Below are 13588 nucleotides of genomic sequence, written 5' to 3' on the forward strand. Positions count from 1 at the left end.
AAATAGAGGCAAAGATGAGCACCTTAAAAATAGCTGTAGTAATAGTAAAACAAAAACCCAAACTAATAGTATAAAAAAGCTTCGTTTGAATGTTTTTCCTGTTCATATATATATATATATATATATATATATATCTGTGCTCCTAGAAACCAACAAAGAGTAGGAGGGGTGAGTGATCTCCTCCAAGATCATGTCCCTTTGAAGAGATTTGGAATCGCTACTATAAACCTTAGCAAAAGTTAGCCTAGTTCTTACCTGAAATTTTGCTCCTAATGGCTTTGCCAATATCCTGAATGAAAACAATCAAATGAATGCCCCAGATGTTATTCGTAGAAAAGAGCAACAAATAGAATCATTGAACCAAATATCAAGAATAGAAAGATCTCCAAGGGCTCAACTGGATCATGAATTTGAGGCTAGAAATCTTATAGCTCTCAACTTGAACAGGGCTAGCGTGGGGCTGACCACCACACTTGGCATAAGCTGGGCTCTTGAAGCCAGTCTTCCCTGGCGCTGTGAGCATCCCTCAGCCACGCAGGGCAGCACTGAAGGAAGACCCAGGTCCCGCCGTGTGGGCGGCACTACATCGTGGGGAGAGAGCCAGCCTCACCTCATGGTAACCATTGTAGTCCATGTTGCCTGGCAGTGGGAACCCTGGGGCCAGAGTCAGCTCTCCTTCAAGCATTTCCGGTTTAATGAATTCCTCCAGATACGTCCTGCAGAGTCTCCTGTCCCAGTCATCGGTGATATGGCCTCCATACATGATCTCTCCGAAGAGGTAACGCAAGTCATCATAGGGGACCTGAGAGACAAGGGGAAGAGAGCACGGTCTTTGCACAGGCATGGGGCCGGCCTCGGGTGGGCAGAGCAGGAGCCACAGGGCGGGATGCGCCTTGAGATGAGGAGCAGTGTTTTATTCACCTGCGTACCCCAGTGCCCAGGAGTCGGGTACGTGTGGGAGCTCATTAAATGCTTGAAATATTACACCGACGGGTGAGCAGAGGTAAGGTGCCAACCCCCTCACATATATACCTTCCCTCTTTCACAGTCATTTAATAGGCAATGTGAAACGGAAGAAAATAAGGACCAGGATACTTTTCTAATTTCCTGCCTTTAATTAGCATATTAATTAACTCTCTCCTTTGAAAGGCCAAAGTGAATGAACTGTAGCAGGCAAGTTCACTGCTGTTGAAGTTAAGGAAGAAGCCTGTCCCCACCCCTTCCCAGGAAAAGCCTTGTCCAAGTGCAACAACTGAAGATGGAGTTGTGGGGGGCGGGCCTCCACGGTTCCGGAGCTGAAGGCAGAGGGAAGGCTCAGGGCATCTGGGCCTGGTTCTTTCCCACCAGGAAGGAGGAGGCCTTGTTGATGCTCGATTTGGTCTCTGAACCAGAAGAGCCTCGCTGATGTGAACATTCCCTTAAATGGAAGAGCATGGATTGTTGGTGTACGTTTTCTTTGAAATAGAAATGTCAGACAGAGAACGGAGGTGACAAGGTGTAACAAGAATTTGGCTGCTTCTTCAGCTTTGGTGAGACGGAGAATTCTGCATCTTTGGGAATTTGTATCAGGTGAGTGTGGGGCCTCTTCTTGCTCCCCTACAGTTCCCTGCAAAGCTGTGAGCACACGGGTGGTCCAGGCCCTGGAACAGACACTCACGGGACTGACTCGCACCAGGCATGAGCCCCGGTTTGGTTTCTCAGCCTCGCGCTGGTCCTGGGGGTGGCCCATGGTTAAGCTCGCACTCCCTCACTCCTCTCGGGGTGCACACCCTGCCCTCCCTGCAGCTGGCCGGAACCTGTACCTTTGCGTTGGCCTCCAGGAAGTTGTAGAGCACGTGCACAGAGATGGTGAGGTCCCCAGTGTTGAAGGGGTAGGAGCGATTCCATCCCTGCGGCCCGAACTTTCGCCTCTCCGCCACCACCGCGTGGAAGTAACAGAGAGCAAAGAGGATGCTCTTGAACTCTGCCTCCCGGGAGCACGTCTCCAGGGTGTCCTGAAAGAAAAGGGTTGCTTCCCTGTCAGCTCCTGCTCTGCAGGGCCGGGTGTGGGCTTCGTGCTGGCCTTGCTCTGGATAAAGCTCCCACATGTCCCTGTTAGGGTCCGACTACAGATTGCGTTGTGGCTAGGCCTGGGCTCAGGGTTGGAGGGGACCCTGCTGAGGGCTGTGCTTTCCTTTAGGCAGCAGTTCTCAACCTGTGGGTTGCGACCCGTTTGGGGGTCGAACGACCCTTTCACAGGGGTCGCCTAAGACCATCGGAAAACACATATATAAATACATATTGTTTTTGTGATTAATCACTATGCTTTCATTATGTTCAATTTGTAACAATGAAATTGGGGGTCACCACAACATGAGGAACTGTATTAAAGGGTCGCGGCATTAGGAAGGTTGAGAACCACTGCTTTAGAGTCTGAGTTAAGGTTTACATTCAGGTTCCAGGCGGTTTGGTTTATGGTGCAAGTTTGCGCATATGGACGTGCTAATTAAGTTAACAAGCATCGCTCATGGCAAACAGGGTAGTGGCCATGGGAGCGTCCTGTCTGTCCTATTCATGTCACTTTGTGCTGGGGTGTGGGGTGTGGGTGGGGGCGCTCATGGCATCATCTCTTCCCTTCCTGCCATGCTTTTCTTACCCATCACAGAGGGTCTGTAGGTGTGATTGCTGCCTGTGTGGCTGAGGGACCCCTGGCTCGCTGCCGGGGGAACTGCTGCATGGAGGGAGGGTGGGAATCGCAGCCCCCATCCCATGGGCCACTGGTTGCAGCAACAAGAGCGCCCAGGGGTCCTGGCTACAGAGCGCACAGCAGGCAGAAAAGGCGTGGCTCCTGAGGAGAGGATGGAGGGAGGGACAGACAGGACAGAGACGTGGGAGACAGTCCAGAGGGGGAGGCAGCGGAACTGTGCTGGTGGGTTTTAAGGGCGATGGCGTAATAGTGCGGAGGGGATCCTGCGTTTTGAGGGGATGGTAGGATGAGAACCCCTGGATTCTTTGGAATTAAAATTTTCTTCAGAGTGAGACCCTCTCTGGTCAGGAAGGAGCAAGAAGTTGCAGTTGGAGCCCAGGAGAGGCACTTCCAACGCTCAGGCAGATGGGGCTGGTTCAGTCCTGCAGTTCCTTCTGAGGGTTGGTCCTAGGACTTTGCTCATGGGAGGAGCGGAGGAGACAGGACAGGCTAAGCTGGCAGGTTTTTCCATGGAAAACCCATGACCCAATCTCAGTCTCTCTTTCCGGGTCTGAGATTGAGAACCATTTTGTCACGAAGATATAGATGTGAAAGGTCAGAGGTGGTTCAGAGGACAAAGAAACTGCTTCCTGCAAACAAAACTGTATTAACTGCTTTCCAGACAGGGCTGCTCTCGGTGGCGTGCAGAGTGCATCCTCGGTGCTTCTGGCACCTTTGAAACAATCGGTCCTGCTGAGAAGTGCCTAGGCCCAGAGACAAGAAACCGCACAGGAAAAGCTGAAACTGGTTGACAGTAACCACTCAAACGTCAGGATAAAATGATCACCCCAAACAGCAAGCTCCCGGGAAGCAGGAATAAAGTGGGGTGGGGGTGGGGGTGGGGTGGGGCTGCCTGGGCCGCTGCCCCAGGGCACTGGAAGGGCAGAAGGGCACAATTAAAATTCGTTTGAACAATGACTATCACCATAAACCTATCCCTCTTCCTCAGAATATGTTAATAGGAAGATAGTTATGAATGGTCCAAAAACCAGTGGGGCAGGGACAGAATGAGCAGGAAAAGCCGGCATCTCTCGGGGATGATGTCCCCGTTGCCTGATAACCAAACTGACACGGGGCTTGCAGGGAGGTCAACCCACAACAGGGCCACGGGAGCAGACGATGAACACAGGTATGGCTGCAGGTGACAAACCCCCAAGGAGCCCCACTATTTTAACAGTAATTATTAGGAGATACAGCACATGAGGCGTCTGCTGCCCTGCTCCAGCTCTGTCCAAGGCCCTCAAGGTGGAGAAACTGGGAATGGTCGGCCCCTGTATCCCTCAACAGCCAGCTGACTGCATCCTGTGCCTTTTATTTTTTTCTAACTTATAACTGTACTTATTTATTTATAAATAATTAATATCACCTGAGGATATTTTTTCATTGATTTTTAGAGAGAGTGGAAGAGACAGGGAAAGACAGAAACATTGATGTGAGAGAAACACATCGATTGGTTGCCTCCTGCACGTGCCCGGGCCAGGAATTAAACCTGGGACGCTTTGGTCCGCAGGCTGATGCTCTATCCACTGACCCAAACCGGCTAGGGCTGATTTTAAAAGTTGCGATTAATTATTCATAAACTTTACTGTCCTAACCACTTGGAAGTGTACAGTTGAGTGGCATCTTGTGTATTCACCTTGCTGTGCAGCCCAGTGCCATTCAGGGCAGGAGTGTCTTTGCCTGGAGGCAGCTGCAGCTGCCTATACAGAGGGCTGTGGATTTCCAAGTTAAGGATGTTTCTGTCCCTGATGTGGAGTATAACTCTAGAACATTGAGAAGTTTTGACCTCTGATACAGAGTATCTAGGAGTTTAGTCAAGGCCTATTTAGGAAAAATAAGAAAAAGAAAAAATGCCCCTGACAAAAGAACAAACGACCTGCCCAGGTTGCAATGGGCACCCATTTTGTAACAAAACAGCAAGTTAATCATCCTGGTCTCCTGGTCACGTCCCCCGATTCCTGTTCCAAATTTTGTGTGGGTTTTGGAGTTGGGCTGAGAAGGTGAATGAAAGAAGAGGAGACTGGACAAGTTTCACTTCTCAGGTTTTCACGGCAGCTTCTTCGCAAGGCTGGACTGCTGGGTTTGGACACCAGGAGGGACACGGTCACAGTATAATCTGAGTCTCTGACTGCCAAGTGGTCTTCATCTTATTTTGCGTTAAACCAGGCCCCTCCCCGAGGGCCCCTGGACCTGCTGGTTTGTGTTGGGCTAGAACAGACGCTAGAACAGACGTCCTCTCGGATGGTCTGTTTCAAGTTACAGAGATGACCCAACAGGGACTTGCGTGAGCTTTCGCCTGGGTCCCATGAGTACAGACCCATTGATGCTACTATGACCTCAGAGAGGGAAGCCTTCCCAGAACCACCCCTTGAGACTGGACTTTAAGGTGGCTTCCATGGCCCCACCCCCCTTCCCAGGAAGGTGGAACTCTCCAAAGTAGAAGCAGAAGAAAGGGTGCCTTCCTGAGAGGATGAAAGAGGCCTGAGCGTGGACTTTGCAAGGGCTACTTTACGTATGGAGTGAGCCACCCATGGGGTCGGCCTCAGCTTTTAATAAACACTCCACAACTCGAGTCTTAGAATTCCCAGTCACGCAAATTCCAGTACCATAGTAGCCAGCATTTGAAACTTTACCTAGATATTCTTAATCTCATTGTAATACCGTGTTCTCAAAGTTGTGCAATAGAATCCCCGGAGGGCTTGTTAGAACACAGATGCCTGGGTCCCACCCAAATTTTCTGACTCAGGAGGCCTAAGTGGGGGCCTGAGAATTTGCATTTATAACAAGTTGATACTGCTGTTCTGTAGGTCACACTTCAATAGTCTAACACATGATTACATTCCAAGTCTAGATCCCACTACCTGACAATGACACAGGGTTTTTTTAAAAATATATTTTTATTGATTTCAGAGAGGAAGGGAGAGGGAGAGAGAGCTAGAAACATCAATGATGAAAGAGAATCACTGATTGGCTGCCTCCTGCACGCCCCCTACTGGGGATCGAGCCTGCAACCTGGGCATGTGCCCTTGATTGGAATCGAACTCGAGACCCTTCATTCCACAGGCCAATGCTCTATCCACTGAGCCAAACCAGCTAGGGCTGACACAGGGTTTTTTGAAGCCTTGATACTCAAGATGCATGCAGATTTCAACTGTCATCATCTGAACCTGTCAACCTCCTGCTTGAAGAGCGTATGCTTAGCAACAAGTGTGTGACCTGTATATCACATCAGTTAGGTTATAGCAACCTGCCACTTTCTGTCTTGGAATATTTAGCGAACATGTGGACTTGCACAAGTTCCCCCAAACCTCTTGCCAAAGCAAGACCCCAAGCTTGGTCCACCCAGGTGTACCTGGGAATTGAGAGCTAGGTTTTACTGAGTAGGCACAGGTTGGTGGTCAACCTCAAAGGGAGCGCATTTTGCCCACATTGGACATTGCTCCATAGCCCAGCCGGTCCCCGACCGCACCCCCAGCTGCATGCTCTTCTCCCACCCAGTTGAATCAGCTCTTTGTGAGGTGGGTGCTCGTCCCCCCTCCCTCCCAGGGCCATACCTGAGTGAAGTTGTCCAGGGCCTTGTGCAGGTTGGCATGCATGCCCGTGGGAGGCTCATTGGTGATTTTGATGGAGTTCTCCAGGATGCCCTGGGGGATGACGTGGCCCTCGGGGGAGGGCGCAGGCTCTGCACTGATGAAGACCCTGAACTCTGGGTGGCTGCTTGCACTGAGCTCCTCCAGCTTCTTCTCCAGGGTGCTGAGCCACTTGGCAACCAGGTGGATGTTCTGGTGGGAAGGATGGACCCCCCAAACACAGGCACTTGCTTAGTTCTGTTAGCAGTAAACAGTTATAGGAAGGCAGCTAGAGGGGGGACCTGACCTTAGTTTCAAATACATCACCTGCAGTATGAGTGTTGGCATTCCCAGTTCTGGGGACCTCCTGGCATTCTGCAATGGAACCCTTGCCCTTGATATCCTGTCTCTCTAGCACAGTGTTCTCAAACTGGACTCAGCATCAGAATCCCCTGGAGGGATTGGTGAAAGAAAGATTCTTGGACACTTCTCCTCCCTGCTTGCCCCTTTCCCCTGAGTTTCCGATTCAGTAGGTCTAGTGTGGGGCCCAAGGATTTGCATCTCTAATAAGTTCCCAGGTGATGCTGATGCTGCTGGTCAGGGCTACCCTTCAAGAGTCTAACACATGACTAAGTTACAAGTCCAGACCTGCTATCTAACTCCTGAATCCCTGAACTCCTAATGCCCTAAAGCAGGGGTGGGAAGTGTCTGCCCGTGGGCTGTGTAAGGCTCACAAAATCATTTGGTCTGGCCCTGCCAAGGCATTAGGGGGGAGTTAATTAAATGTTTAACCAAATATAACAGGATAATTTTTAAGTTGACAATTTTGTATGGCCTGAGAATCCTATATAATAAAAGGCTAATATGCAAATTGATTGAACCACGGAATGACCGGTTGCTATGACGTGCACTGACCACCAGGGGGCAGACACTCAATACGGGAGCTTCCCTCTGATGGTCAGTGTGCTCCCACAGTGGGAGCACCGCTTGCTCAGCCAGAAGCCTGGCTCATGGCTGGCAGACATCTCTTGAGGGGTCCCAGACTATGAGAGGGCGCAGGCTGGGCTGAGGGACCCCCCCTACCCAGTGCACGAATATGGTGCACTGGGCCTCTAGTGATGTTATAAATATCCAAATGTCCCTTTGCAGAAAAATGGTTCCCCACTCCTGTTCTAAACTGAGGCCCACGGACCAGCAACATGGGCATTACCAAGGGGCTAGTTAGAAATGCAGATGCTGAGGCTCCACCCAGACTTACTGCATCAGCACATTTGAATAAGATCCTTCAGCAATTTGCATGCCTGATAAAATGTGAAAAGCAATGATTTAAACTCCTCCTACCTAGCTTTCTTAACTCCTTCTCCCTCTCTCCAAACCGCTCTGCTAATTGTTGCCAAACTCACCTTCCTACCTGTCACTGCTGCTCACGGAGGCTCCCTGCTCCCAGCCCGAGCTCCTCTGTCATGTCTGTGTGCGCCTCGCCTCCTCCCATTGTGACTCCTATCTGTCTCTCTCTAAACCTACATTTCTTTCTTAGTTCTACTTGCAGAATGCAGCACCCTTCACTTTAGTAGTAAAAACAGTGACTTTGCTTCATCGCAGGAGGTTTCACTATGATGGCTAATCCAAGCTCCTCGCCAGGTATTCAGAGCCTGCTCACAGAGCCACAGTGGACAGGGTGGCACTGAGCTCAGTACTTGGGCCACAGCAATCTGGTCTCTTGCTGCCTCTTCCAAAAAAAATGAACTAACAACAATATTTATTTCATGTATTTCACAGAGTTGCTACAAATAACCAAAGGTAATAGATTCGAAAGGTTGGTGACCTGAAAATTATGTTCAATTAAAATTTCATTTGTACTCTCTCTTTTGGAGTGGAAACGTTAGCGGCTGCCCAGAGAGCAAGGGTTCTGTCAGCCAGGGAAAGCCAGCGACCGGGGAGTGTTCCTTCTTCAGGAACTCTGACTTCGGTGTTTAACCTTCACTCTCGGAAAGCACATTGGCACAAGATGTGGGGCCTGGGCAGCCGGTGGGTTCTGGGGAGGAAACTCCCTGTTCGCTGGCTGAGGGCTGGGTTCCCAGGGCACCAGGGCCCGGAAGGGTGTCTCTTTGGCGGATGAGCCTGAGAGGCTGGGAGATCACCCTTTCCCAGCACCAGGCTGACCCACGCGGGAGGGAGTAGCTGCTGGCATCTTTCCCCCTGGGAAGCCCACTGTTTCTAGGGAAAGAGTCCAGGGAATGGCTGGTCCCTCAGTTGCTAGGCTTTGGATCAATAACAGGATTCTTGAGGATGAAGACCCAGCAGCAAAATGCAGGGCAGTGAATGGCGAGGAGACGGGACATTCTTGGCAGGGGAAGCCAGGGCAGGATGAGAGTGCCTGGTTTTTTCATTTATTTTTTCTTTCATTGATTTCTTCATTGAGTGCTTTTGTTGAGTGTCTACTATGTTCACAGTAATGTGCTGGGGGCTAAAAGGTAAATAAGAAACATCTTTCTCTCAAGAAACATAGGGAAGACTGCCTCAAACAGATTGTCAAACTGCAGTGGGAAGGCCGGGGAGGGTTGGGGGCAGGAGGGAGGGGGGTAAGAGATCAACCGAAGGACTTGTATGCATGCATATAAGCATAACCAATGGACATAAGACACTGGGGGGTAGGGAAGGCCAGGGGATTGTCAAGGGCGGGGGAAAAAAAAAGGACACATATGTAATACCCTTTGTAATATTTTAAGTAATAAAAAAAAAAAAAAAGAAACGTAGGGAAGGACATACCCATACATTGAATCATTGCAACGTAGCCAGGGGCGCTCTAACAGAGGTAGCTATAGGTTGTTACCAGAGAAAAAGAGCGAGGCCCTGGGGTGGCCCCAACCCCAGTGTCCATAGGAGCCGCATAATAAAGGAATAAGAGGCCAGGCCGTGAGAGGAGAGGGCGGCCTTTGTTTCTTGTCAGCGTTTAGTGGAATTACTAGTAGTGGGTCCAGGTTTCCAAACCTTAAGTGAACTCTCAATGAGGAGGCTAAGTTCTAGTTACACATGTAATGTTCTGGTCATTCATGTAACAAAGAACATAAAACACAGAACACGACAGAAAAAGACATCAAGGAAGTGCCATGGAATGCACGGGAGGAGATCAGGAGCCACAAAAATCCCTGCATGGCCTTCAACCGAGTGCCAACTCCCCGAGCATGGAGGTGGGGACCGGCTTCCATTTGTGAGCAGAGAAATTGTAACCAGACAGTGGCGACAGCAGGTGGAAACATGGGGAACAATTGTCGGAGAAAAATGACTGGGCATGGGGTAAGGAAGAGCACACACGAGAGAGAATTGGAGAGGCGATTAGGAAGTGAGTGAAGGGGGCACGGGTGTGGAAGGAAAGGCGGGTGAGAGGAGAAGAGAGGAAAGAGATGCCCAGAGACTGTGATGTGAGGTCCAGACGGGTAGGGGTTCAAGAAGGACCCTGATCAGGGGGCACGTACCTGCAAAATGACCCAGTGACCTTTCTTCGCAGCGAGTTCCAGCGCGGCCTCAGCCACCACCTCCTGTCCTTGCCCCAAAGATACGTTGTGGAAGTTCTGATTGTTGAAGGTGTATCCGAGTTTTTTACCTAGAAGGAGTGCGGAGTTGTCATTACCATCTCTGTGCCTGACGATCCGTGCTGTGTCATGTTCACCTGGGAGCCTCACCTCCACATCACTCCCCACACGTAGGTGTGCCTGGCCCCGGCCTCAGAGGCTGACGCTTTCCTTCACGGAGGGCTATGCCGGGTGTTTCTCAGCATCATACAGTGGTTCTCAACCTTCCTAATGCCTCGACCCTTTAATACAGCTCCTCATGTTGTGGTGACCCCCAACCATAAAATTATTTTCGTTGCTACTTCATAACTGTAATTTTGCTACTGCTATGAATCATAATGTAAATATCTGATATGCAGGATATCTTTTCAGGGGTCACGACCCACAGGTTGAGAACCCCTGAAGGGTTCAGGAATCTGGAGAAGGGGTTGCGAGTAAATTAATAAAGAGACTAGACATGAAATATAAATTTGGAAGGCATTTTGGGGAGCCAGAGGAGACCTAGCTTCAGTAACCAAGTTCTCTCTGAACCTCTGGACCCCTAGCTTTTTTATTAACACAAATTGCCCTAAAGCAAAGCAGATATACATATCAAAGGTTAAGGTTTGGTATACAGGAGGCATTGTCAGGTTGGAGGGAACTGCCCTCGGCTGTCTGGCAGCAGGCAATCATATGTCTCTTCAGGTTTGAGGAAATGCCTACAGCTGTTCAGCTGGTTGGCCAGCAACAGGTAATAACATGTAGATTTTCAGGTTTGGGGAAATGCTTTCAGCTATTCCAGCAGGCAATAATATGATTCAACCCTGCTGCTGAATATAGAAGCCCATCAACCTTTTGAGGACTTCTTGCATTTTATTATGCCCTGCTGGAATCAGCTTCCAGCAGGGCTACGCCTACCAGCTTTCAGTTCCCAGGTAGAAGGAAGCACCGTCACCTAAATGCGTCACCCGCCTCCTCACTGAATCCCCGAGAATGGATGGCAGTGCAGGTGCTTTTCTGCACAGCCTCCATTTGAAGGCCGTGGCCTTGGCTCACTGGCCTGGAGAGTGCTGATGTGAGAAGGCTCAAAGTGTAGCAAGCATGCGGGTGGCTCTAACTTGCTTTGTCCTCTGAATATATATTTCCCTGGAGTTTTCCTGGGATGTGTGGCCAGCAGGGGCAGAATTCAGGTCGTTCTGGCTTACCATACTTTCCGCTGTGTAACTGCCTCCCCTACTAATCCCCACACATAGAAGTTTTATCTCCTCATTTTGCATGAGTTAAAGAGGTAAGACATGAAGGGGCTTCGCTGCATAGGTGGATGTTGTGGTGGATGTACCTGTTGGATGTTGCTGGTGTTAGGAGTGGAGTAAGGGAACGGCCACATCAACACAAACATCACAACCACGTCACTGAGGCAAGGCCACGCTTTTGCAGCCCAAGAAAAACAACGTAAAGAAATGACGTAATAGGATGGGCCAGTTTTACTTGGACATCAGTTATTAGCCCGACACTATAAAGTTTAGAGAAATTACATAATATATTTTAGGCAAAAAAATCATAAAAATGTATAATACCATGAATAAGTCATTAAGCAATTTTTCTAGGAAGGTAAAGTACACAAGAGGAAAGGCAGGAAATTTTTAAAAATAAAAATAAAAAAACTGCACTTAATCTGTTTTTGGTTTAGAGCCGTGGTCAGCAAACTGCGGCTCTTTGGCCCCTTGAGTGTGGCTCTTCCTAAGCCTTAGGAGTACCCTAATTAAGTTAATAACAATGTACCTACCTATATAGTTTAAGTTTAAAAAATTTGGCTCTCAAAAGAAATTTCAATCGTTGTACTGTTGATATTTGGCTCTGTTGACTAATGCGTTTGCCGACCACTGGTTTAGAGGAACGAAATCGAATATGCAATATATACTTGTGCTAGAAATTTAAAGGAAACTGTCAATGTTGGACATTTCTTTTATATGCTAAAAAATATGTAGACTCTCCTTCAGCTGGATGAGGCAGAGCAGGATGAGGACTTTTCGTGGTGAGAAATAGTTATAGATTCAGCTCCGGAAAACCCAGGAAATACCCTTTTAGGCTGTAAGTCCTGGCTGGCAATGGATTTGATGTCAGCTTTAGAACCAGGGATACAAACAACCTGTTCAGAGAAAATACCAGGATGAAAGGTGCCTGGATTACGAGATAGCCTTGCTGACATTTCCACTTACAAAAGAGCCTATTTCTTTTCTTTATTAGAAAATGAAGGATATGGGAAAAGAGGGGCTTAAAAAAGATTAGTTTGAAAAGTACAGACCGGAGGGGCTGTTGGGGACAAAGTCCAGCACTGCCGAGGCCAGCTGGGGTCGGTTCGCATTACTCTAAGCTGGAGGCATGACAGGAGGCTGAAGAGAAAGAATTGGATCTTGGAGATGATGAGGGGGGGAATTTGAAGGGATTTGGCCTGAACATTGAGCTAAATGTGACTGCAGCACACTCAAGCCTCACGATGTGCCAAGGCAACCTTGCAGAGACCTTCCATCTGCAACTTTGAGGCTCTTGAAATACCTTTCCGGGCCATCAGCAAGCCCCTCTAGGGTTTCATGTTCTCTTGGGCTTTCTCCTTCATATTGTTTTATGCTGTGGCTCCATGCCCCGACCTTCAGTGCTTTTAACTTCTCTCTCCCTTTAAATTTGTTTTATTAGACAATCTGTACTTTAAAAGGTATTCCCCCTGGTATTTCCAGTACCCATCTGGCACCATACATATTTATTACAATATTATTAACTATACTAGAGGCCTGTTGCATGAAAAGATTTGTGCAATAGGCCTTCCCTTCCCTGGCTGCCAGCACTGGTTTTCCTCCGGCACCCGGGACCCAGGCCTTCACTCCGGCCGGAGCCACCTTCAGTCTTTGCTCCGCCACTCGGTGCCTACATATGCAAATTAACCACCATCTTTGTATCTCGCTGATTAGCCAATGGGAGGCGTAGCGAAGGTATGGTCAATTACCATGTTTGTCTATTGTTAGATAGGACTAGAGGCCCAGTGCATGAAATTCATGCACAGGGAGAGGGGGGATTCCTCAGCCCAGCTTGTGCCCTCTCCAATCTGGGACCCCTAGGACATCCCTCTCACAATCCTGGACTGCTGGCTCCTAACCACTTGCCTGCCCGCCTGCGTGATCTCCCCTAACCCTTCTGCCTGCCTGATTGCCCCTAATCACCTCTGCCTGCCTGATCGCCCCTAACAACCTCTGCCTGCCTGTCTGATCACCCCTAACTGCCTCTGCCTTGGCCCCTACACCTGGGACCCAGGCTTCCCTCCTCCAGTTGGCCGCAGGCACCCAGGACCCAAGCTTCCATCCCCTGGTCGGCCGCAGGCACCTGGGACCATGGGCGGCTTTACCCAGGCCTGGCTTCTCCCGGGTTGGCTGAAGCCACAGGCGCTTGGGACCATGGGCGGCTTCACCCAGGCCTGGCTTTGTCAGGAAGGACATCCGGAAAGTCATCTGGAAGACATCCGGTCTAATTAGCATATTACCTTTTTATTAGTATAGATTTCCTAAGCTGTACTTTACATCCCATGACTATTTGGTAACTATCAATCTATACTTCTTTTTTTTTTTTTATAGCAAAGGTGGCGATTTATTGAAGAACAAGTACAGATTCCCACCTAGGGAGGGGAAAGAGTCCCACAGAACTGACTCCCATGTAGGGAGGGGAAGAGTCCTACAGAACTGACTCCCACGTAA

The 13588-nt window shown here is 49.3% G+C and overlaps 1 protein-coding gene across 5 annotated transcripts in view; it reads right to left on the reverse strand.

Moving 5' to 3' along the window:
• DNAH9 (dynein axonemal heavy chain 9) overlaps nucleotides 1-13588 on the reverse strand; it is a 342415-nt gene that overhangs the window by 23233 nt on the left and 305594 nt on the right. For all 5 annotated transcript variants that reach the window (XR_011468497.1, XM_070395266.1, XM_070395267.1 and 2 more), the window contains 4 exons: nucleotides 9771-9898; nucleotides 6280-6507; nucleotides 1803-1994; nucleotides 611-802 (listed from right to left, as the gene is read on the reverse strand). Coding sequence is in view for 4 of the 5 variants with exons in the window: in XM_070395266.1 (XP_070251367.1) it covers nucleotides 611-802; nucleotides 1803-1994; nucleotides 6280-6507; nucleotides 9771-9898 (740 nt within the window). In the remaining variant the exon portion in view is untranslated. The remainder of the gene's footprint in view (nucleotides 1-610; nucleotides 803-1802; nucleotides 1995-6279; nucleotides 6508-9770; nucleotides 9899-13588) is intronic.

This window comes from Myotis yumanensis, unplaced genomic scaffold (genome assembly GCF_028538775.1).
Source record: "Myotis yumanensis isolate MYYU_CA2020_CCGP unplaced genomic scaffold, mMyoYum1.0.hap1 SCAF_16, whole genome shotgun sequence".
NCBI classification, from domain to species: Eukaryota; Metazoa; Chordata; class Mammalia; order Chiroptera; family Vespertilionidae; genus Myotis; species Myotis yumanensis.